The sequence below is a fragment of the Camelus dromedarius genome, chromosome 15, assembly GCF_036321535.1.
Source record: "Camelus dromedarius isolate mCamDro1 chromosome 15, mCamDro1.pat, whole genome shotgun sequence".
In the NCBI taxonomy this organism is placed as follows: Eukaryota; Metazoa; Chordata; class Mammalia; order Artiodactyla; family Camelidae; genus Camelus; species Camelus dromedarius.
Window position 1 is genome coordinate 22,150,949 of NC_087450.1, and position 25,594 is coordinate 22,176,542.

Consider the following 25,594-nt stretch of genomic DNA (forward strand, 5'->3'; position numbering starts at 1 on the left):
GATGTCTTTATTTCTCCAACACCGATGAATGGTAATTTTGCCAGTGATGGGATTTTTGGTTGACTTTTTTTTTTCTTTTAGAAATTGTGAATATTAGTATTAACCCACTGTCTTCTGGTCATCAAAGTTTCTGATGAAAAATCTGCTAATAGTCTTTGAAGATCCCTTGTATGTGATGAGTCACTTCTCACTTCTTTCAAGATTCTCCTTGTCTTTTGAAAACTTGATTATAGTGTTGTAGTGTGTGTCCCTTTGAGTTCATCTTACTTGGAGTTCATTGAGCCTCTTGCGTGTATATATTTATGTATTTCAGCAAATTTGGGAGTTTTTCAGCCATGCTTCCAGATGTTCTCTCTGCCATTTTCCCTCTCTTATTCTGGGACCTCCACAGTCCATATATTGGTCAACTTGATGTGTCCCACAGTTCCCTTAGGCTCTGTGTACTTTTCTTCAGTTTTTTTCCTTTGTTTCTTAGACATAATAATTACTTTGTTTTGTTTTGTTTTTAATGCCCTGTAATTTTTTTTTTTTTGCTATTGTTGAAAACTGGGCATTTTAATTATATAATGTGGTAACTCTAGAAATTGGATTCTCTCCTCTCCCCAGTGAGGGAAGATCGAGATCTCCCATTTTGTGTGTGTGTGTGTGTGTTTTGTTGTTGTAGGCTTTCTCTGTGTCCAGTATCAGTCCAAGGTGTAAGCGTTGGGTCTTCTGGCCTTTTTGAGCCCGTACCTTTCCCTGGGCATGCAGAGTGACTTCCAGATTTTTCCTGTATAGGCAGTTGCTTTTTTTTTTTCTTCCAGTTTTATTGAGATATTGAGTTGACATACAGCATTGTGTACATGTAAGCTGTGCAGCGTAATGATTTGAGTTGTATGCGTTATCAAATGATTATCTCAGTTAAGTTCAGTGAATATCCATCATCTCATATATTTACAAAATGAAAGAAAGTAAAAAATATTTTCTTGTGATGATAACTCCTGGATTTACTTTCTTAACAATTTTCACATATAACATACAGTAGTGTTAACTGTATCAATCATGTACATTACATCTCTAATACTTACTTTTCTTATCACTAGAAGTTTATACCTTTTGACCACCTTCGTCTATTTCCTCCTCCACCCACCCCTCCCCTCTAGTAACCACAAATATGATCTCTTTTTCTATGAGTTTGTTTGAAGTGTAATTGACCTACAACACTATTATACACAACATAGTCATTCAGCATTTCTGTGCATTGCAAAATGATCACTGTAAGTTTAGTCACTGTCTATCACCATACAAAGATATTACAATATTATTGACTATATTCTCCGCACTGTACATTTTATCCTCATGACTCACTTATTTTGTAACTGGACGTTTGTACTTCTTAACATTCCTCATCCGTTTCACTCATCCCAGTTGAGCTGCTTTTGAATGTTAGTCTTTAATGTCTGACATTCAAAAGGGGAAAATGAAGACGAGGGTAGAAAAGAAAAAAAAGAGCCCCGTCTTCCTAAATACTCTGCCAGACATTTCTGCAGGAGAGGGAGGGACTTGCAGTGGTGGGAGGAGGTTCAGCAACAATGTCCAACTGCCGTTTTGTTCATTTCTCTGAGATTAGAAGCAATATTCCGCCATCAGAGCACAGATCCCTGATATTTGAAAGACAGGTCCTTTTTGCGCACTCTGGCTCCTATAAGCTGTGTGTGTGTGCAGGGCTGCCTGTCATGGGGCTGGGAGCTGGGTGATGGGTAGCCCCTGGGAAGCTCAGAGCTGAAATTGACCAAAGTTGCAAGCCTTCCGTAGACTCCAGAGTTCCAGAGTAGTTACATCAGACAGATTTCTGTCAGCACATTTGTTGTCTACATTGGGATACAGGTCATTGGTGCTTTCTACTCAGGCATCTACCCAGAATCCTCTACTGATTGGCTTGATTTTTTTTTTTTTTTTAATGGTCTACAATATAGGGTAGCTTAGGACTGAACTGGAAGTGCCTACTCATTCTCTGCATAAACTTGACAGGTATTTATTTATTCCTCCCTCCTTTCTTTCCTCTCTCCCTCCCTTCCTTTCTCTTTCCCTCCGTCCCTTATCTTTTTTGTTAATAGAATTGCTGTAGTCATTCTGTGATGGCTACACATTGAATGTATTTCATTTAACTTTGTGGGCAGATATACTCTCCACATGACTTAAAAATAGTAGCAAATCTTTTAAATCATCAGTGGTCAGTAATAGTACAAAAAAAAAGAAGAAGAGGTGATGCATTCTTTATGGATTGTGTGACAGAACAACCTTTGATTAAATAGATTTATTTATTGAGATACCTATAGAAAGAGTTGAGAACATTAATGAAGCTTGCAAATAAGATGAAATGAACTGTATTTAAGAGATATATCTCTTTAAAGATATCTGATTGGGAATATTGCAATTAATATTAAAATTACATTTCTGTAAAAGTTTAATCTCTTGATATTCCCTTATTCTATTGAAGCCTTTTGAATTCCTCAGAGATAAAGACAAAAATGATTATTAGAGGATTTATCTGCACATATTATAGGAAAGTATAAAAAAATCAGAATGGAAAGCAACTGTTGCAAGTACCAGAAAATTATGCTATTAATTTAAGTGTCATCAGAGCACAAAAGATCACATTCCGGGACTGCAAGAAAATTATTAAAATACTGGAAATAATAGTACTTAAGATGAAGATATTATGCTCTAAGATCTGGTTAAGTGACTGACATTATTATATCACTTCAGGTATTATAAAAGTAACAAAATGCTTTTAAAGATAATAAGCGTTACATTTTGAGATTGGCAGTGTTCACACTTCTCTGCTTAAGTGCTTTCCTAGTTTAACATAATTTAATAACATTTATGGGGGAATAGCTAACATCTTAGTTCCCAGATATATCCTTCCTCCTTCCTTCTCCAATATATACACATTTTATATATCTGTGTATACATGTAAAAGTGATAAAGTTTTATTCTCTAAGTGGTGGGTTTATGAAGTTACTCTTCTGCCTTTGTCCTTTCTATTAGGAATGCTGCTATTTAGTAATTTTTTAAGCTTCTAAATGTTGAGAAATCTACTTCAGAGAAGGTACTGCTATGTAGATCCATTACTGTCCAGAAATCAGAATGAGTGTTTTTTTTAAACAGCTTTATTGAGGTATAATTGATATACGATAAACTGAACATATTTAAAGTGCACAATCTGATGAGCTTTGACAAATGTTTACCCCCATGAAATCAATCCCACAATCAAGATAATAAACATTTCCACATCAACCAGGTTTCCGTCTTCCCTTTTTTATCCCACCATTCTGGCCCTCTTGTGCCCCTTGATTCCTAGGCAACCACCGATGTCTTCTGGAATTTTACATAATTCTATGAACCTTTCTATGTGAGGCTTCTTTCCTCAGCATACTTAGAGATTTGTCAGTGTTGTAGCATGCAGTCATAGTTCATTGTTTTATGCTGAGTAGTACTCCTTTGTATGAATGTGCCAGGTATTGTTCATTTACCTGTTGATGGACACATGACTTATTTTCAGGATTTGACTGTTATAAATAAAGCTACTGTGAACATTGTGTGAATGCCATTATATGAACATAGGCTTTCATTTCTCTTTGGCAAATACCTAGGGGTGGAATGGCTAGGTCATATAGGAAGGGTGTATTTAACTTTTTGAGAAACTGCTGAACAGTTTTCCAAAGTGGTTGTGCCCTTTAACATTCTCCAGAATAGTGCTTGAGAGTTCCTGTTTTTCTGCATCCTTGCTGGCATGTGGTATGTCCTATCATTTTCATCTTAGCCATTATAACAGGTAGCTCATTATGATTTTAATTCGTATTTCTTTAATGACCAGTGACGTTGAACATATTAAATGCTTGTCATCCATGTATCTTTGTGAAGTGTCTGCAAATCTGTTGAATAAAGACCTGAGTTAATGGAGAGATAAACCATATTCATGGATTAGAAGACCACATTGTTGTCAGTCACTTCTCTCTATATTGATCTATGGATTCAGTGCAATCCTGATCAAAATCCCAGCCGATTTTTTTAATTGAAAAAATGATTCTGAAATTAATTTGGAAATGCAAAGAGCTTAAATAGTCCAAAAAACTGAAAAAGGAGAAAATTGGAGAACTAATAACACCTGATTTCAAGACTTACAAATTTACCTTTAATACTAACCTATCTATCAAGACAATGTAGTATTAATATAAAATATGACAAATAGATCACTGGAATAGAGAATTTAGAAATATACCCATAGAACTGTATATACATATAACTGTTTTCAGTGAAGGTGTAAAAACAGTTCAGTGGAGGAAAGACAGTCTTTTCAGTAAATAGGACTGAAGTAATTTGCTGTATGCAAAAAATGATGAAATTCAGCTCATTATAAAAATCAACTCACAATGAATCATACACTTAACGTAAAATCTAAACAATGAAACGTTAGTTTGGGGAAGTTTTCGGTCATGATTTCTTCAAATACCTTTTCAATCCCCTTTGCTCTTTCTTCTCCCTCTGGGACCCTTGCCATGTGTAGATTGGCACACTTTATTTTTAAAGAGGATGTGTTCCTGTGTAGACTTTGTGCTTCTTATTGAAATTTACCTTCTTAAAAAAAATCCTGATAGTTGCCTTTTGCTTGATTTGTTTTTTTCGAGATTGAACAAACCCTGTGCAAGCTATATGTGATCTAAAAGCATTATAACTTAGCGGGCCCTTTTAGAACTCAACTTATAAAACAAAGAGTTGCCATCAGCTTCCTTTGACTTAGCACCACCATTTGAACAATTTTATGCAGCTTCTATGTAACAGTGGACTATAGCCACTAACTTCTTAGCTTGTACTTATTTACCTAGTTTCTTTGTCAAATATAAATTTTTTTTTTTTAACATTTCAGTAATGTACTGAATGAGTTGAAAAGAGTTTTTAGGCTTAAGCGTATAAAAAATTCATCAGTGGGTGGTGACAGTGGAAACCAGACCACTCATTTCTTTCACTTAATATACATCCTCTCAGCCATGGAGCTAGTAAGAACATTTTCATCTGCTTCCCTATTGGCTATGTTTCATAAGAAAATGTGATACCCTTCGAGATTTTTATAGAATGCTGATATAACATAGTTTTCTGATTGTTTATTAAGCATGAACAAGAATAACCAACTTGCTCTTCTCCTGCTCAAATATTGGGGTACTTCATTCATCACACTTTACAGCAATAAAAATTGGCAAGCATTTCCAAAACAGACTGTATTTCTGCATTTTAAAACTAGTTAGGAAATAGAATATGCCTTTTAATTTTTTGGTAAGGTCATGATTTGGTGACATTTGAGTGGATAACTTTCTTATGGTTCAAGATCTCAGGGTTTAAATGCCAAGTCTATCATACTGAGCAGACTGTTCAGAAATCTTTTCAGTTGTGTTCAGAAATTTTCAGTGAACCAATGCAGGGATCTCACCAGATCTCATCAGTTCTGCTGACTGAGAAGCCTATATACAGAACAGCCCAGGTGTCCTGATTTCAGTGCCGAGAATTTCATTAAATGCCTTAGGTGAACCTAACATTAAATTGATCTCTTCATATCTTTATGCCTACTGTTTTCAAATCATGTCGAGATGCCAGTTTTTTTCTTTGAGATTAATACATTTTTATTCTTCTGACCTTTGTATTTCACAGAGGAAGATTGTACATCATTTTATTTAGTGAATATCTCCCGTTAAACTTAGCTCTTGTGCTCACAGTGCATGTAATGTTATAGATGTAGTTTTCCAATGTCTAGTGGTTAGTCTGTGCCTTTTTTTCCTGTCACTGCCCTACCCCATATAAAAATAGTCAGCTAGACTGAAAGAAACATAGATAAAATAATGTTGTGATTAGTATGCCTTCAACATGTTGTGTGGCAAATCTTTGGAGTAGGTAGAATGGAATGTACTCTTTTCACCTTGTTTTATGTTTTCTACCTTTCTCAGAATGTCTCTCTCTCTTTTTTTTTTTTTTTTGATGCTTTAAGGATAAGGGGTTGGCATTCCATCCTACCCCTTCTCACCACAGCACAGCTTAGATGAGAGGCTTCTGCATCATTATCTTGGTTACTGGGATACTTTTCTTCTCTGCAAGACAGTTCATTGCTTTTGGAGCACTAAACCTTTTCTGTGTGTTATTTTTTTAAATTAGTTAATTTTTGTTTTGTTTTGCTGCTGATTGTTTTCCTTCTGCAGTTGCAGTTTCTTTTCTGTCTTACATCTTTTTTTCTCCATTTTATTTCTTTCAATCATGGTATTATGTGTATATGCAAAAAAGAATGGCATTTTCCTTTGATTAATGAATTAACCAGTTGCAGTATTCTGGATCTACTTTTTAGATTTTCATCATATTCAAGCTATATAATTACCTTGCTATTCCTACTAGAAATCTGTGGTTTCAAACCTATTCCAAAAGTTTTGGAAGACTGAAATTTTTCCCCTATATTTTAGAAAATAATAGTAGTTGTGTAATGCATCTTTGGCTTCTCCCCTTAAATACATGGGAATATAAAATGTAATGTAATCCAAATATTTTGATTCTGGTATGAAAGTTCTTTTGATTCAAGAGGAAATGATTGCTCTACAGTGAATCATATAAATTATTTATTTTTATATAATTTGAATGAGAAATGTTTATAAACTTGATTTAGAAATACATGGGAGTATGTTACAGTACTTGGCATCTTGAGAGGAAATACGTATTTTTAAGTGGATGGAATCACCTACTTTATGGATTTTCAAAGTCAGAGTTATCAACTTTTAGAGCTGGTGGTCACCTTAGAACTTAATCTTCCTCACATTCCCATTTATACAGTGTTAAAACTTCAAGAGACAGTATGTCTTGATCAAATACTTTGTTACCCATCAAGATTAGAATGGTGACCTTTTGGTGAACTGGATTCTTCTGTCTTTGTATGAGAGATCCTAACACAGTCCTGATACACAGCTGAAATACTAGTTTCATTGAGTTAAGTTTAGTGTATTTTTCACTATACTGTACATGGCATGAAATGAAAGGATGACTAACAGACCATTTATTCCTATTTCTACATATACTTTTATGATTATACAAATAATTGTTATTGTTGGAAGTATGGAAAAGTACAAAGAAGAAAATAAAAGTTGTCATAAAAAGGGTTGTTTTAAAACCATACTCCCCAGGAATCAGTGAAGTCTTGGAACAAAATCATTGGGCCTGAATCAGAACAAACCCACTTTTGATTATTCTGGGATGGGTTAAGAGCATGTATCATAGTCCTGTATGACCTACTGAATGCTCACCTCTTTAGTGATAGAGCAGTGACTGGGAACGGGAGTGCTATAAGAGAGAAGCTGTACCGTGGAACTGAGCTACGTCAGGTATTGAAGGAAAAGCTACTGTCGGAAAGCAGACTCCCGTCCAGTAGACCTCATTTTTCTCACCATCCTGCAACTTTGAGGCTTTGCTCACCTTTTCTCTTTCTCTTACCCTGAAATTTTGCATTAGAGGTATAATGTCTGAACTTAGGCTGAGTATTTTTTATTATGTGAATTTTTTCTCTAGGAAACTCTGTCCTCCATTTTTAAATATATATGAATTTTTTATTGATTTTCACTAACCCTTTTATATTAAGGGTGTTAATCCTTTGTCTAATATGATACACATTTTTTTCATGGGCTGTGAATTACTCTGGGAATCATACGTCTTTTAATAATGCTGTCAATTTTTAAACATACACAGTACGCTGAGCACTTAGCATTTCATATACATTATCTCACTCAAATCTTATAAGGATTAACAGTATTTCTATATTACAGATGCCAAGTGAGATTAATTTGCTGAGAAAGATGCAACTGGTTTGAAGTAGTGAAGCTAGGAATGAGATTTAAGATTTGACTACAAGTCTGTGATCTTAATTAACATACTGTATTGCATCTTATATTTTCTTAGATTAGAAAAAGTATCTGCTATAGAGCATAACACTTACTAGACACTTTATATATATTTGCTGGATTGAATTAAGACATAATTCATTTTTGTAGTATTTACTTAATTTGATTTTGCGTAACTTAGTATATGTAAATGAGGACATGCATTCTTTGATTCTTGACCCAGACAGCTTCCACTTAAAACCATGTACAACAAAATAAAACTTTTTCCATAGGTCTAATTTTATAAAATACATTCCATTTTTACAGATTTATTGTATACTCCCTCAAAATTTCAAAATTGGTTGCAAAAATAAAATATTTTAAATGTTAATAGTGAAAAAACACTGAAATTAATGTTATGATGTAAACATTCTTAAGGATACCTTTATTTTCCCTCATTAGCTTGAATCTTAGAAATGTGACTCTGGTAACATTTAGACTGTAACAAGGATGGCTGTTCTTCATTGTTCCACTTGTGGTTCTTAACTTTGTCGGCACGTTAGAATCACTTGGGGAGCTTTTAAAATTCCCAATGCCAATGCTGCATTGAAACAAGATCAATTAAAAAAGGAATCTGTGTGTGTATATGTATGGCTGAAACATTATGCTGCACATCAAAAATTGACAAAACATTGTAAACTGACTATATGCCAATTAAAAAAAAAAGAGAGAAACAAAAAAACGCCACCAGAAAGAAAAAAAGGAATGGCTGAGAATCAAATCTCAATATTAGTGTTTAAGTTCTCTAAGTTAAAGTGAATGCAATATGATTTTTATTGTAGAGAAAGTTACAGGTACTGATACCATTTCTGTAGTTTGGTATCTATATCCATAGTTGAAGGAAATACTAAATTTTACTTAGAGAATATAAAGATGCATTTTTTTAACCCAACCTTATGATTCTCTGGTTAAGAATGCCTATCACAGACATTGCAAAGATTATAACTCGCCTTATACAGTGAGCTGCTTTTCTCAGAAGACATATTTGTGTTTTGTTTTGGAGATGGTTTTAAATATATATAGATTTAAAGATTTATGTAAAGAGATCAGTTATTGAATATTTGAAAAAAAAATTAGTCCATAACCTAATTCAGAAAAAATAATTTTAATTAACTTTCTTGGTTATAATAAGTAACTCACATGAGTTATATAATTCCCCCCAATATTTTAAGTTTTCAGACATACAGAAACATTAAAAAGGTTTATGGTGAATATTCATATATACATCACCCAGATTCTATAGTTAACATTTACCATACTTGCTTTAACACTTATCTTTCCATTTATACCTCTTTTCTACCCGTCAACTTGTACACATTAAATATGTGCTGTTCTTTATCAATTATACCTGAATAAAGCTACTAAAAAAATCCCAACATACTACCCAGAAATTTGATGATTATGTTTGCATCTAATAATCAATGACTATTTTATTATAAGCAAATAAATTGTAGTATTAGATTTACAGAATACAAAAGTCAATTTAATTACAATGTAAATAATACATTTTAGGGGGCTATGACGAAAGGAAGGAAATTCAGTCAGAAAGTTAACTTAGTAATCTACTTGAAACTGTGCTTAGATTCCTGGTTTGAGTAATAGGGCAAGTAGTATCCCCTTTCACTAAGAAAAAAACCAGCTGGAAGGGGTTATTTCTCTGGGAAGATGATGAGATCAGCTTGGAGCAATCCGAGTATGCTGTGTGGGTTAGACAGCCATAGAGTTATCATCTGTATAGAGATGGCTGAGTAGTTTTGGACTTCTCCATCTGGCCTAAACAAATTTGGGAATGGTCAGAGAGAGATGTTTACTGAACCTTGGACTAGTAGATCTACCCACAGAAAGTATTTCAATTTACTTTATGTAAACATATCTATGCATACATATTAAACAATATTAATTGCAAGTCATGATAGAGAACTGTGGTTTTAATCACTAATAACAAAACATAATTTGCAAGCTACTTGTAAATAATGGTGGCCTTAATAAATAGAATGATGCAGGTCATCAGTGATTATTTTTTTATGTCAAATAGTTCAGTTTACTTAAATTTATTGAATAGCCTCTGGTACTTGTGTTGTTTTCATTACATGGTAGCATCACAAAAAAGAAAATACCGCTTTGAGAACAACTGCACTTCAACTGTTTATTGTAAAGCAGAAAATTATGATTATAAGGTTTGCGGAATACAAAAAAAATCAACGTAATCACAATGTAAATAATGGGCCTCAGGGGCCTATGACTACAGGGGAAAAAATCCAGTTCCAATGTTGGTTTGAATGGTTTTAAGAGGGCGACTGTTATGTTTGGTTTTATATTTTAGATAGAGTACTCTGCAGTAAGGTAGTTGAACTCAAGGATGGAAAGTGTGAATATGGCAATAAGAATAGGGGATTATTTTAATAACATGTAATAATACTAGAATAAAGAGTTATTAAGAAATATGTTAAATATAGACTTAGGCCTTATGTTAACTTACTGAATTTATTAGGTATAAGAGGAAATCTACAGGGATCAAAACTTGTTTCTTATTTAGGTATCTAGAGAATGGTGGTGCATTCAGTGAAAGAGGAAATAAAGTGCAGCTCATAGTTTAAAAAAAAACTTGGAAATTTAGTTTTCTGATTTCTGGATTCTGGCACCTAAACTTGTAGAGAAGGATGGTATATCAGAAGAGAATCTTCTACCCTCAGTGTCCTAAAAGGTTATTTTCAGACATTATGCGCTAGTTCCTACTCAACTTTTTTCTGTGTATAGAAGGTTAGAAGAGTTGAAACTAGCTTTGTGAAACTGAGCAATGAATCCATCTACATATAAACCCTGACTGGGTTTTAAGAATTTAAGTACAAAATACAGTAAGGAAGTGAGTTCACTATTTTCATCTTACTCAGGGTGTATCATATTCTTGCATTGTTGGTTTGTATCAGTTCTTTTGGATGAATATATTTGTAGTATTTTCAGTGACTTTTTAAATATATTTTGCTTATTTGAAACAATAAATAAATTCTTTAATTCTTTTTTAAACTGTTAAAGTTTTGCTTGCTTTTTATATATTTAGTTGTATCTTTTAACTGTATCACATTATTTTATGAGAAGCTGTTTACTTTGAAAGTAATTATGAATTGATTTTTAAAATCGGTGATGGCTTTAGTTCTTACCATTTAGTGAAAATGTATTTAACTCCCATAAAGGATTAATGTCTGAAATGCTAAATTCAGAGATTGGCTAAAAGTTTAACGTGTGAACAAATCTTGTTTGTAATTTGTTTGAATTCTTTAAAAAAATGTGTAAAACCTTTTCATACTCTTTGCCTAGTTAAGTCTGCATTTATTAATAATGTTTAAAAGAAATTTAATGAAATTACAACTAGCACTGCATTTAACTTGATAACTGGGCAAAAATATTTTCATAATAAAATTTATGGGCACTATGCTAAATATATATATTATATATGTTAAGAAAGTTGTATATACATACCTTCTTGTTATTTTTCCATACATAATGGTACAAAATACATCAGAATAAAAATAAATACAGTTTTTTAAAAAGTTCTTTCTTGATAAGGTGCACAGTCCAGTGATAATCAAAAAGAATACTGTCAACACTGGTAGTGGTGAAGAGAGATGAAGTTGGGAGAGTTGACAGCTGTGTACTAGTTTTACCTGAAATAGAGCTTAAAACTTGTAAATTGAGTTGTATTTTAAGTGAAAGATTATCTGCTGTTGATAGAGTGTCAAACAACTCACTCAGCTCTCACCTGTCTTTTCACAGAGCTCCTTAATAAGCATTCATAGTCAGTTTTTGGCAGCATTAGAATCACTGAAGGCATTCTGGGATGTTATGGATGAAATTGATGAGAAGACTTGGGTACTTGAGCCAGAAAGACCTACGCGGGGTGCAACTGCACGCAGAATTGCATTAGGTAGGGGAAAAGAGGATTAAGGAGGTATTTTTTTTTTTTAGGTGTTTGATTATATTTTGTATTACATATGAAAATGAATCTAAGATAACATTGGACTCTTGGTGAAATTTTTTTTGTATGAAGTCAACTATTAAAACTTTTGGGGATGAACTGTGATTTCTTTTATTACCATGCATTTAAATGTAAATATTTCAGGTAGAAAGGGCAAGTACTGAGGTGTTTCATTATAAAAGGTGATGATCCAATCAATGCAAGTAGCATTCAGAGATAGTGTTTAATTAGCTTTTAATTAGCACAGAAATAGTCGGACAGGTTTTTCTAAACTTTGATTACTTAGGGAAAAAAACTATGTTAGAAATACTTAAGTCTTCTTACCTGTGAAACTAGTTAAGATTAGTATGAACAAGTCTGGTGATATTTTCTGACAAAAATATAGAGGAGTGTAAAAGAACCTGAAGTGGGCTGTGCACCCACCGAAGAGTAAACAGAAAACTGCAAAACAATAAGTGAATATGTTTTAAGTATTTTCTTTAAATACATGAAATTAGTAAGATGTGGAATAACCATAAATACATTCCTTGCAGTATTACCATACTCTTTACTATGAAATGCTTGTTCTGTGTATTCTCATTATGAGCAGGCAGTACATGAAGTCAGTTTTAGAATTTAGCCTCTCAAGATTTTAGATGTCTTAGACTATATTTGAGTTCACAGTAAATACCATAGTTATGAAGGATATTTTGGAATTCTGATGTCAGTCATATCCAAATTAGCAGTTTTTATAGTTTCTACTCAGGCATGATAGATGATCCGGGGGAAAAGTGTGGCATGTTCTTACGAGAAGAGTGAAGTCACTGTGCAGCAGTTCTGCAGATAGTGCTGCTCCTCACCCAGTTTGAGGAAGTCTTAACAGTATTTCATTTGGAATAATTAACCAAATTACAGGATATTTGTGAACAAGTAGATACTAAAATGAAAACATTTTCTTCAAAGAAGTGTAATTTATTATCTTAATGGTCCCGTTAAACCAATTACTTTTATCAGGTTATGATTAAATATACTTTTTACTATATTTCTCATCCTTCAGCATAAACAACCTGGTTTTTAGTCACTCTTTCAATATTTACCTCTTTTCCTTCAGGCATTGATTAGCCTTTTTAGGACCAAGTTTTCAGCAAATTAATTAATTTATTAATTAGTTAATACAGTTAATTAATAGTTAATTTATTAATTAATTAGTTAATACAGTTATTGTTGTTAAGTGAAAGTACTTTCTGGAGCCATTAGAAGATGACATTGCTGAAGGCTAACATGGAATTTATATTTATGGTAAAAAATGCATTAACCAATGAGATCATAAGTTAACTTTTTGTAATTTTGTTTTTCTCATTGAATTACTTGTACTCATTTTCTGTTTTACTTTGATTACCTTCTTGCTAGATCTGTAATAATTCTATTTATATTGTTGCCAACTTTGGCCAAAGGCTTACGCTGTGGTGTATAGAACTTATTAAGACATTTTTACCATAAAAATGAAATCCAGATTAACCTTAAACTACATGTACTAACCTTATACGATGTGCCTTCAAAAAACAGCAGTAAAATTTACAAAATTTGTACTATACTACAGTTAAAATTTATGAAAGAATTTAGTGCCAAGTAGAAATAGCTTTTTCTTAGATTCTGCAAACTAAGTTGTTTTTGTTATTAAAAGAATAGTTTCCAAAAAAATTAACATGAATTGAACTCTGAACTTATATAGGAAAGCTTCACATGGTGATAAAAAAAATTCAGAAAATGTTTTCATAAAACTTCATAAAACTCAAATCCTAAACATTTATTTTTACCATTTGTTGTATTTTTAGTCTTTTATGTTTCTTCTGTTACTTTTCAAGAAAGTCATGATGTCATTTAGATCTTTATTTCTTAAACTTGTGATTTGGAATTTTTATATTAAAGACTTCTTTTGTCACTCTATAGAAATTTTTAATTTAAACTTCAATAGAATTCTGCCCAGAATTTCAATCTATATTAACTTATGGATTGGCTGTTTTTTGAAACTTAGGATTCCCAAGTCTTTAGTCATGATCAAAATTTTAAAATTTACTTCTTTTAGTTAAATTGAATTAGTAATATATTTTACCTTTATAAAAAACTGTACATTAAACAATTGATTAATCTTTCCTTGGGTATACAGTGAAATAAGTACCCAGATACTCCTTTAGTTTTTGTTTTATGACATCACTATACTACTCCTAAAAGCTTTACTTTTCTTTTATTCTAGGGAATAATGCTTCGATAAATATAGAGGTAGACCCCAGACATCCTACTATGCTTCCTGAGTGCTGCTTTCTTGGAGCTGACCATGGTATGAGACCTCAGGCTTAAACGTTTTTAACAGATCACAAAATCTTTGTCTACCACTGTAATTAAATAGTGTTCTATTAACGTATTAATGGTAATTATTTTAAATGAAAATGTCTAATTTTGAACTGTGTATTTCTGTGTTTTTAGAATATATAATATATATGATTTAGGTATTTTATTGAGGTGGTTAGGAAACAAATCCTGTAATTAACAATATTACATATATTTCAAAGTTGCTGAGAGAGTAGATCTTATAAGTTATCCCATGTAAAAAATTTAACTGCATGGTGATAGTTGTGAATGTGTGGTAATCATTTTGCAGTGTACACATATGCCAAATCATTCTGCTGTACACCTAAAACTGTAATACAGTATTGTCAGTTAAGCTCAATAAAAAGAAATTCTGTGCCAAATGTGACTTACAAAATGAGCAGCAAACCCTAAATTATTAAACTTTTTTTTTTTTAATATTTTAAGTGATAAAACCCCTGGGAATTAAGCTGAGCAGAAACATACATTTGTGGTAGGTATCTTTGCCATATAATTCTTACTTTTTAATGATTTTACAAATCAGTAACAATTTTTTTCATGCTTTTAGGGATCCAGAAAATAGTCTGTTACAAAATTTGAAAGATGTTTTAGAAATTGATTTTCCAGCTCGTGCTATCCTGGAAAAATCTGTAAGTTTTATCAGTGCTTTGATACTCCAAACAGTGTTGCATAATGAAAGTTAAGTGTTCTTTTAGACACTAGAGGAAAAATGGGGCTGAAAGGAAAGGAACTGGAAGAATATTGTTACAGACTTCTGAACTGTAAGCAACAGTTGCATCGAAGAACTTGTTAACCTTCATTGGTGGTTATAAGTTTTTTCATGGTCTTCGTAGCAGTGAAGTGATTAATGACAGACATCTGTATTAAAAATAGGGGGAAAGGTCCAATGTAGCTAATGAGATGTTTGGATTTTCTATACTGTCAGCTTATGGGTGACTGAAATAAAGTTTTAATTAGCTTGATAGAAGTGTTTGTGAAGGATGGCAGTACAGTTTTTAAAAATTGAATAGACACCACTACACAGCAAAACAAACTTAGAACTGATTTTTGACAAAGCTGCTGAGGATGTAGACTACTGAAGTGGTGGGGATGTTTTCTTCCTTTGCCTTTATACCAAACTTCAAAATTCTGTAACTAGTCACTAGGGAATGTCATTTCCTGTCTTTACGTACTATAGTGGCATTATATTGATGTACGAATTGGGAACGTTAGTTAAGCCCAAGCATCTTGTGAGCCAAAAATAGACTTTTTTAGTACATCTATATTATTTACTGGATGAAAAAGGAAGCACTCTTCTACAAGTAGCTTTTCTAAGGTGTTAAATAGACTGTATTTTCTATAATTTAGCAATATAGTTAACCTTTATAAATATTTTATAAAAATGTAATATCTAATACCATATTCGTTTCTTTAAAATTTCACCTTGTAAATTTTGAACACATATGCTTATAAGTATTTCTTTTGAAGGATTTTTCTATGGATTGCGGAATTTGTTATGCCTATCAACTTGATGGTGCCATTCCTGATCACGTGTGTGATAATTCACAGTGTGGACAGTCTTTCCATCAAATATGCTTATATGAGGTAAAACTAAAAATACCAGCAAGACTAATGTGGCATAGGAAGTATGAGTATTTGAAATATACAGAATCTAAATCATGTTGTCAGTAGTGATTTAGCTCCTTTACCGGTTTATTCCAAATGCCGTGTGCTTCATTTCTTCATCATGGTTACTAATGAGTTTTGAAGTGTCCTAAAGTATCCAAGAAGGGGGAAAATGTATCTAGAATATATTCATGGACTGTTTATTGATGCATAGAAAATTAAATTGATGGTAATTGGAATCTTTCAGTAAGTGTCTCATGTAAACGCTGTATATTCATCCAGGTGAGATTAACGGTAGCAGTAAGGTAAAGGGAGCTAGCACTATGGAGTACTTACTAATTTTCAGGCTTTATGTATGTATAGAATAAACGTAATAGTCCTACTTTTGGTATTGAGAAGAAAGCATTTTGTGATCTGAATATCTGACAACACTAAGTCAGTGACATTTTATTTACTATTGATTACCCGTAAAATCTGCTTTCATTCCTGTCTATAGTCATTTGCTCTCTGTAGTACTCATCTTGGGCCAGAGTTGACTTATGATTAACTATATGTGCATCTATGTACAAAACACCTTGCAGTTATATATAGTGTTTTCAGTTTTCAGAGACTTCCTTAATATCACCTCTTGATTTTTGTGATTGAAGATAGCAGCCGGTGCTATCTGCAGTGTAACAATGGAGAACTTAGGTAGAGATGTCAATTTACTTTATATAAAATCATAAAATACCAAGTCTAATTATAGAGATACTCTTAAGGGAGCATGTACTTTCTTTTGTAATAATGAATATTCATTTAATTTTTAAAAATGGACTGTCTCATGCTTATAATTAATGAATTGAGAATTAACCCACTATTGGTGATTAAGACCAGAATTAAGACCTAAATTTTCAAGAGCCTATGTTATATTTTACAGCAGGAGTTCTTAATTTGTGATTAACGGATTTGAGTAGGGTTTGTGAACGCCATGGACTTAAATGCATTATTTTTGTGTATATCTGTTTTGAGGTAGAGAAGATGGCTTTATTTTCATCAGATTCTTAAAAGGGCCTATAAATAGTGGCATAGACCTTGACATCCATACTGGTTTTCCCTTTTTATTCAGAATTTTAGTAGTTAGGTATTGGCTCAGGAAATGTCTCCCTTATTTCTTGTAAAAGAATAAAGAAGGCAAATCTGGCATAAAAATATAATGTGCTCAGAAAGGAAATGATATTTGGAATTTCTGTAATTTTGAAATCATGCTGACACTGCTCCCTTTATTTTTAAAAATCTTCAGTGGTTAAGAGGACTGCTGACTAGTAGACAGAGTTTTAACATCATATTTGGTGAATGTCCATACTGTAGTAAGGTAAGCAAATTATTACATTTCATAAAATGTGCCTAGCTTTTAGTAATGTGTTTTAGATGATATCTATATAGTATGTCAGCTTATATAAAATTTCTTGAAACATTTGTTAATCTATGTATTTTTAAAAAACAGAAAATGTCTAATTGTCCCTATCAACATTTTAATTTTCAGATTTCTCCTTTGATCAAAAAAAGGTTAACCCCTTATCTAGATTTCTTAGGTGATATGAAACTTAAAAAGTATTTTCCAAACTGTATCATTACACCATTTCTAATTTAAAACATTCTCTTTTTATAAGCCAATTACCTTGAAAATGTCTGGGAGAAAACCCTGAAATAAGAATGCAACATTTCTGTGAAAAACTGGAAACCTTAAAAAGGATTTTATTTGATATCTTCAGAGAAAGTATAAAGCAAGACATACTAATATGAAAAGAAAAACAATGGTGATGCCATAATAATATACATCTGATTTTGTCTCTTCACTAAGAGTATGCCAGAGTCCTGTAGAACTTTCTAATTCTGTGACCTCCATATCAGTTGTAGAAGCGTCTGTGTACCAAGATGGAGATCTTGACTTACTGAACATATCTGGACTGGTAAAATATTGATGGGGTTCATAAAATGAATTTGGGAGTTGTACACAGCTGGATATTTGTGGAGAATTTTTTACTGCATTCAGACATTCTTGAGACTCACAGTATTTTTGTCTTCTCCTTGTGCTTTCCTATGGGCAAATACATACATTGTGTGTTAAATTTGAGCTGTGTAAGGTTTGAGTTATCAAAGTATTTATTTTGTGTACTCTATAAGAATGCTAAGTAAAACTTTTTATACAAGATCAAATTGTACAAGATTAAGTTTTTGAGTGCTTTTTATTTTTCCTGAAGTTACTATGTTCAAGTGTATATATAAAAGTACTTACCAACATCAAACAACCAAATCTGGTTAATTTGACTGGTTCTTTGAAACCAGTAAGTAGGCCATTTCTTAAATAATTTACAATCTAAAAATAGGACAGAATATTAAAAAAATGAATTTTTTGGAAGACAAAAATAAAACCAGGCTTAGGGATAAGACTGTCATACAATTAGAAGGCTTTTTGGTCAGTAATAATGAATAATGCTAGAGGTACTGGTGCAAGTATTCTGTGCCCACAGAGTGGCGCCAACCAGTGACCCGGTAAAACTATTTGGATGGTGGAGTATTGGGACCATAAGCTTGCCTCACCTTGCGACTACAACAGAACTATAACACGACCACAACCAACTATTGAACAGCCATCAAGAAAAAAGATCTTCAACTGGAAACAGAGAGGGAACCACAGCAGGAAGGTAGGAAGGGGCGTGCTCACGATATAATCAGGCCCCATACCCCTCGGGTGGGCAACCACAAGCTGAAGAACAATTAAGTTGCAGAGGCGCTCCCACAGGAGTGAGAGTTCTGAGCCCCATGTCAGGCTCCACAGTCCAGGGTTCCAGCATTGGGAGGAAGACACCCCAGGACATCTGGTTTTGACGGCCAGTGGGGCTTAACTTCAGGAGCCCCATGGGACTGGGGAGGGGAGAACAGGATCTCACATGCGCCAGATCCAGAGACAGTGATTTCATAGGAACCTGGGTCAGACCTGCCTGCTGGTTTTGGAAGTTCTCCTGGGGAGGTAGGGGATGGCTGCAGCTCACCCAGGTGGGTATTACAGGAATGTTCACCTACACGAGCTTTCCTAGAGGCTGACATCTTGATTGGATCATTAGCAACAAGACCTAGCCCCACCTGACAGCCTGTAGGCGAAGCCTCAGGCCAAACAACACAGCCCCACCTGTGAGCAGACTTCCTAAGCCACAAACACCTCTAGTCATGGCCCTACTCACCGGAGGTCTAGGTCCAAGCTTCTCCAGCCAGGAAACCTGCATAAGCCTCTAGTGCAGCCTCATCCACCAGAAATAAGAAAACAACAGTCCCCTGACCCTTGGGTGACAAGAGAGGAGTGTACTGCTGGGATTCATAGGACATATCCCAGAGGGCCACTTCTCCAAGGTCGAGAAACGTAACTAACCTACCTAAAAATACAAAGACAGACAAGATGAGGTGGCAGAGGGATGTCTTGCAGAACAAGGCATAAGATAAAATCCCAGAAGAAGAAATAAATGATGAGGAGATAGGCAATTTACCTGAGTTTAGAATAATGATGGTGAAGATCAGAGAAATCAGGAGGAGTATAGATGCACAGAGCAAAGTTTTTAGCAAAGAGTTGGAAAATATAAAGAATACCCAAATAGAGTTAAAGAATAGAATTACTTAAATAAATATCACACTAGAAGGAATCAAGAATTGACTAAATGAGGCAGAAGAATGGATTAGTGAGCTAGAAGAGAGATTAGTGGAAATCACTACTGCAGAACAGAAAAAAAGAAAAAAGAATGAAAAGAAATGAGGATGGTTTCAGAGGACTTTGGGACAACATTAAGAGCACTAATATTCACATTATAGAGGTCCCAGAAAGCAAAGAGAGAGATAAAGGACCTGAGAAAATTTCTGAAGACATAATAACTGAAAACTTACCCAAGTCCAGGAAGCACAGAGTCTCAAAGAGGATCAACCCAAAGAGGAACACACCAAGGCCCATAGTAATCAAATTGACAAAAATTAAAGATAAGGAGAGAATATTAAAATCAGTAAGAGAAAAGCAACCTTGTATGTTATCAGCTGATTTTTCAGCAGAAACCTTTCAGGCCAGAAGGGAGTGGCATGATATATTTAAAGTGATGAAAGGGAAAAACTTACCACTAAGAATACTCTATCCAGGATGGAGAAATCAAAAGCTACACAGATAAAGAAAAGCTGAAAAAGAATTCAGCACCTCCAAACTCGCTTTACAGTAAATTTTAAAGGAACTTCTCTAGTCATCAAAGCATGAGAAAAGAACAAAGAACTCATACAACTTAATAAGAAAAAAAAAACAAAAAAAACCAATCTAAAAATAAGCAGAAGACCTAAACAAGCAATTCTCCAATGAAGACATACAAATGGCCAATAGACAAATGAAAAAATGCTCAATATCATCAGAGAAATGCAAATCAGAACTACAAACAATAAATAAGGGAACCCTCCTTACACTGTTGGCAGGAGTGTAGTTTGGTGCAGCCATTATGGAAAACAGTATGGAGATTCCTCAAAAGACTTGTAAATAGACTTACCATATGCAGTCCTACCCCTGGGCATATATCCAGAGGGAACCTTAATTCAAAAAGACACATGCACCCCAGTGTTCATAGCAGCACTATATACAATAGCCAAGACATGGAAACGACCTAAATGTCCACTGACAGATGACTGGATAAAGAAGTTGTGGTATATTTATACAATGGAATACTACTGAGCCGTGAAAAATAATAAAATAATGCAATTTGCAGTGTGACATGGATAGACGTAGAAAATGTCATTCTAAGTGAAGTAAGCCAGAAAGAAAAATACATGGTATCACTTATATGTGAAATCTTTAAAAAAAGAAAAGAAAAGAAACTTATTTACAAAACAGAAACAGACTCACAGACATAGAAAACAAACTTATGGTTACCAGGGGAGGGAATGGGGTGGGAAGGGACAAATTGGGAATTGGAGATTTGCAGATACTAACTACTATATAAAACAAACTACTATATAAAATAGATAAACAATAAGTTCATACTGTGTAGCACAGGGAACTATATTCAATATCTTGTAACTTATGGTTAAAAAGAATATGAAGATGAATATATATATGTATGTTCATGTCTGACTGAAAAATTATGCTTTACACCAGAAATTGATACATTGTAAACTGACTATACTTCAATAAAAATATACTTAAAAAAAAACTACAAAAACAAACCCAAAACATTTAACAAAATGGCAGTAAGAACATACCTATTGATAATTACCTTAAATGAAAATGGATTAAATGCTCCACCCAAAAGACACAGACTGAATGGATATGAAAACAAACCCATATATATGCTGTCTACAAGAGACCCACTTCAGAGCTAGAGAACATGCAAGCAGAAAGGGGATGGAAAAAGATACTCCATGCAAGTGGAAACCAAAGGAAAGCCGGAGTAGACAAAATAGATCTTAAAAGACTGTTGTAAGAGCCAAAGAAGGACACTACATAATGCTTAAGGGATCAATCCAAAAAGAGGATATATCAATTGTAAATATATATGCACCCAACATAGGAGCACCTCAATATATAAGGCAGTTAACAGACATAAAAGGAGAAATCAACAGTCACAATAGTGGAGGAACTCAACACCCCACTTACATCAATGGACAGATTATCCAGACAGGAAATCAATAAGGAAATACAGGCCCTAAATAACACATTAGACCAGATGGACTTAATTGATATCTATAGAGCACTCCATCTGAAACCAGCAGAATACACATTCTTCTTAAGGGCACATGGAACATTCTCCTGAATTGACCGCAAAGCTACAAGGTTAGAAGTCAACTACAAGAAAAAAAAAATGCAAACACACGGAGGCTAAACAATATACTATTAAACAACCAATGGATCACTGAAGAAATCAAAGAGGAAATCAAAAAATACTTTGAGACCAATGAAAATGAAAAACACAATAATCCAAAACCTCTGGGACACAGCAAAAGCTGTTCTCAAAGGGAAGATTATAGTGAAACAAGCCTTCCTCAGGAAACAAGAAAAGTCTCAAACAACCTAACCTTACACCTGAAGCAGCTGGAGAAAGAACAAACCCCAAAGTTAGTAGAAGTCAAAAAGATTAGAGCAGTAATAAATGAAATAGAGACTTAAAAAAAAAAAAGAGCAATGAAACTAAAAGCTGGTTCTTTGAAAAGATAAACAATATTTGATAAACCCTTAGTCAGGCTGATCAAGAAAAAAAAGAGGGCTCAAATTACTACAGTCAGAAATAAAAAAGGAGAAGTTAACAACTCACACCACAGGAATACAAGGGGTTATAAGAGGCTACTATAAGCAACTGTACGTCAACAAAAAGGACAACATAGAAGAAATGGACAATTTCTTAGAAAGGTACTAATTACCAGTACAGAAATTGAATCAATAATTAAAAACCTCCCAGCAAACAAAAGTCCAGGACCAGATGGCTTCACAGGTGAATTCTACCAAACATTTAGGGAAGAGTTAACACCTGTGCTTCTGAAACTATTCCAAAAAATTGCAGAGGAAGGAACACTTCCAAACTTGTTCCATGAGGCCACCATGGTTTTGGTTTGATACCAAAACCATACAAAGATAGCACAAAAAAAAAGACAATTACAGGCCAATAACACTTATGAATAAAGATGCAAAAATCCTCAACAAAATATTGGCAAATAAACTCCAACAATGCATTAAAAGGACCATACGCTATGATCAAGTGGGATTTATCCCAGGGATGCAGGGATTTTCAATATCTGCAAATCAATCAATGTGATACTCAACATTAACAAATTGAAGAATAAAAACCATATGATCATCTCAACAGATGCAGAAAAAGGTTTTGCAAAATTCAACATCCATTTATGATAAACTCTCTAGAAAGTGGGCATAGACAGAACATACCTCAACATAATAAAGGCCATGTATGACAGACCCACAGCTAACATCACACTTAATGGGGAATGCTAAAGGCATTTCCTGTGAGATCAGGAGCAAGACAAGGATGCCCACCTTTGCCACTTTTATTCAACATTGTCTTGGAAGTCCTAGCTATGGCAATCAGAAGAAAAAAAATAAAAGGAATCCAAACTGGAAACAAGTGAAACTGTCACTGCAGATGACATGATATACTATGCATAGAAAACCCTAAAGAAGTGACCAGAAAACTACTAGAGTTTATCAATGAATTTGGTAAAGTTGCAGGATACAAAATTAACATACAGAAATCAGTTGCATTTCTATACACTAACAACAAAATAGCAGAAAGGGAAATAAAGGAAACAATACCATTTACCATTGCACCAAAAAGAACAAAATACCTAGGAGTAAACCTACCCAAGGAGGTAAAAGACCCTTACACTGAAGACTGTAAGACACTGATGAAGGAAATTAAAGATGACATAAACAAAGGGAAAGATACACCGTGTTCTTGGATTGGAAGAATCAATATTGTTAAAATGGCCATACTTCCTAAGGCAACATACAGATTCAGTGTAGTCCCTATCCAAATTACCAACAACATTCTTCACAGAGTTGGAATAAAAAATGTTAAAAATTTGTATGGAAACACAAAAGAACCCAAATAGCCAAAAAAAATCTTGAAAAAGTACAAGAAGCCAGCTGCTGGAGTAATGTATATAAAAGCAAAAACAAACAAATGGGTTCTAGTTAAACAAATTTGATCCAGGAAAAGATGCTCACACTAATCTAGGCAAAAAGAAATCAAGCAGTCTATACAAATTAGTTTCACTATGTCAAAAGAGATGTCTTAAAGGCTTTTTAGCTTTTCTATTAAAAAGAAATTGAGAGTCAGGTAACTATAAACTACTCTTTATTGCCTGAGAGCTAACAAAGTCACACTAATGCAATTTTCCTAAAATTCTGTCGGCTCTTTTCACTAAAGGTAAAATGAATTAATGGTTATTCCAGTAGGCCCATAAAGCATTGTTCTTCCACAAAGAAAAAAGAAAGAAACCATCAAATCATAATTCTGAAGGCTGATTACCAGCCACAGGTAAACTAACTTAAGCTGCATTTACATGTAACTGGAAGTGGAAGTGGACCATCTTTGGTAATCCCTATCTAGGTGAGAACAGAAAAACTACTAAAATTTCAAGATAGAATCATCTCCTGTGTAATCTGAACACCTTGTCTCTAAGCAACAACAAATGATGTCTAATGGGAAGGCACTCGTCAAGGGATTTAGCTGTCTTCAGTTTACTGAGAGCTCCGACTGGGAAAGATCTATGGCTTGGGTTAGAAGACTGTGGCTCATTGGCTGGCTACCTGTTTTGTGAATAGTTCTACAGGAACACAGCCACAATCACACCCATTTGTTTATGTACTGTCCATGGCTCCTTTTACACTATGATGGCAGCACTGAATTTTCTAACAAAGATGGGACCTTAAGCTTAAAATATTTACTACCTGACCTTTTAAGAGAAAGTTTGCTGGCCCCTGGTCTATGGCATCATTTTACAAACATTAGAAAAAGCATACAAATCATTTTTGGGTTTTGTTAAAATGCAGATCTCAATCACAAGGTCTGAGGTAAGACCTGAGATTCTGTTTCTAAGAAGCTCCAGGTGATGCCTGTGCAACTGGCTGGCACAGCTCATTTTGAGTAGCAACAGCATAAGGCATAAATTAGTCTATTCTGTCAGAGCGTTGGTTTTTAACCAATATGCCAATAATGTTGCTGTCAAGAAATCCTGCATTGGGAGTGGTTATTAGTCTTGAATGCACATTAGAATAAATTAGGAAGCTATGAAATTATCAACACTCCAGTTCAGAATTTCTAGTTCTGGCCATTAATAATGGGTATCAGATCTCCCCTCCTGCTATAAAAGCCTATAAATTGAATACAAAACAATACAGCTGCACAGAATTTATGAAGCAATTTGTCAGGTATAGCGAACAACCAGGGCTGTGATTCTTACGAAAAGGCAAACAACCCAGACCCCAGAAAGGCCATACTTTAAGATACTTATTTTAGACCAGTCCAAAAATGCCTAAACAGAAATCAGGATATGATCAAGTTGAACCACCAATAAGTTAACTGCTTGCCAGGACAAAACACAATACTCTTTCAAAGAATACTATAAAACCTGGAATCTTAAGAACTTAGCATCTACACTGTTCACCACACAATAAAACTTTACTACACATAAGGAGCAGGAAAATGTGACCCATAACTAGGAGAACAGAAGAACAGAAATGGACATATATATGTACCAGATGGCAGAATTATCAAACAGGGATAAAATATCTACATAAATATGTTCAAGGACTTAAAGGAAAAGTTAAACATAATAAGTGAACAGAGAAATGGAAAAACAGTGCACTTCTGGTAGTGAAAAAACACAATATTTGAAATGAAAAATTCTCTGGCTAGGCTTAACCACCAGTTCAACAATCAAGTAGAGGCCAGACAAAAGAAGATATCCAAACTGGAGTACAGCAAGATAAAAAAGACTGATCTTAAAAGTGAACAGAACCTCAGAATCTGTAAGAAAAGGTAAAGCAGTCTAACTTGCATGTATTGGGATTTCAGAAGTATGAGCCACAACTTGTGGCTGAAATTTTCAATTTGATGACAAATGTCAACCCACAGATAAAAGCTCAATGAACTCAAAGCAGGATAAACACAAAGACAACCAAAGATCTAGAAAATCTAAA

At 33.9% G+C, this 25,594-nt stretch overlaps 2 protein-coding genes across 5 annotated transcripts in view; one reads left to right on the forward strand and one right to left on the reverse strand.

Moving 5' to 3' along the window:
- FANCL (FA complementation group L) overlaps window positions 1–17,668 on the forward strand; it is a 62,355-nt gene extending 44,687 nt beyond the window's left edge. Inside the window, exons 8-14 of one of the 2 annotated variants that reach the window (XM_064494475.1) lie at window positions 11,715–11,865; window positions 14,150–14,233; window positions 14,710–14,755; window positions 14,831–14,912; window positions 15,751–15,867; window positions 17,168–17,239; window positions 17,411–17,668. In XM_064494475.1, the coding sequence (XP_064350545.1) occupies window positions 11,715–11,865; window positions 14,150–14,233; window positions 14,710–14,755; window positions 14,831–14,912; window positions 15,751–15,867; window positions 17,168–17,239; window positions 17,411–17,518 (660 nt within the window). In that variant the 3' untranslated portion in view covers window positions 17,519–17,668. The remainder of the gene's footprint in view (window positions 1–11,714; window positions 11,866–14,149; window positions 14,234–14,709; window positions 14,756–14,830; window positions 14,913–15,750; window positions 15,868–17,167; window positions 17,240–17,410) is intronic. The other variant, XM_010989755.3, reaches the window with a different exon arrangement.
- VRK2 (VRK serine/threonine kinase 2) overlaps window positions 17,603–25,594 on the reverse strand; it is a 95,629-nt gene continuing 87,637 nt past the window's right edge. Inside the window, exons 13-14 of one of the 3 annotated variants that reach the window (XM_064494474.1) lie at window positions 18,164–18,244; window positions 17,603–17,965 (exon numbers count right to left, since the gene is read on the reverse strand). In XM_064494474.1, coding sequence (XP_064350544.1) covers window positions 17,636–17,965; window positions 18,164–18,244 — 411 coding nt within the window. In that variant the 3' untranslated portion in view covers window positions 17,603–17,635. The remainder of the gene's footprint in view (window positions 17,966–18,163; window positions 18,245–25,594) is intronic. The other 2 variants (XM_031467077.2, XM_031467078.2) reach the window with 2 other exon arrangements.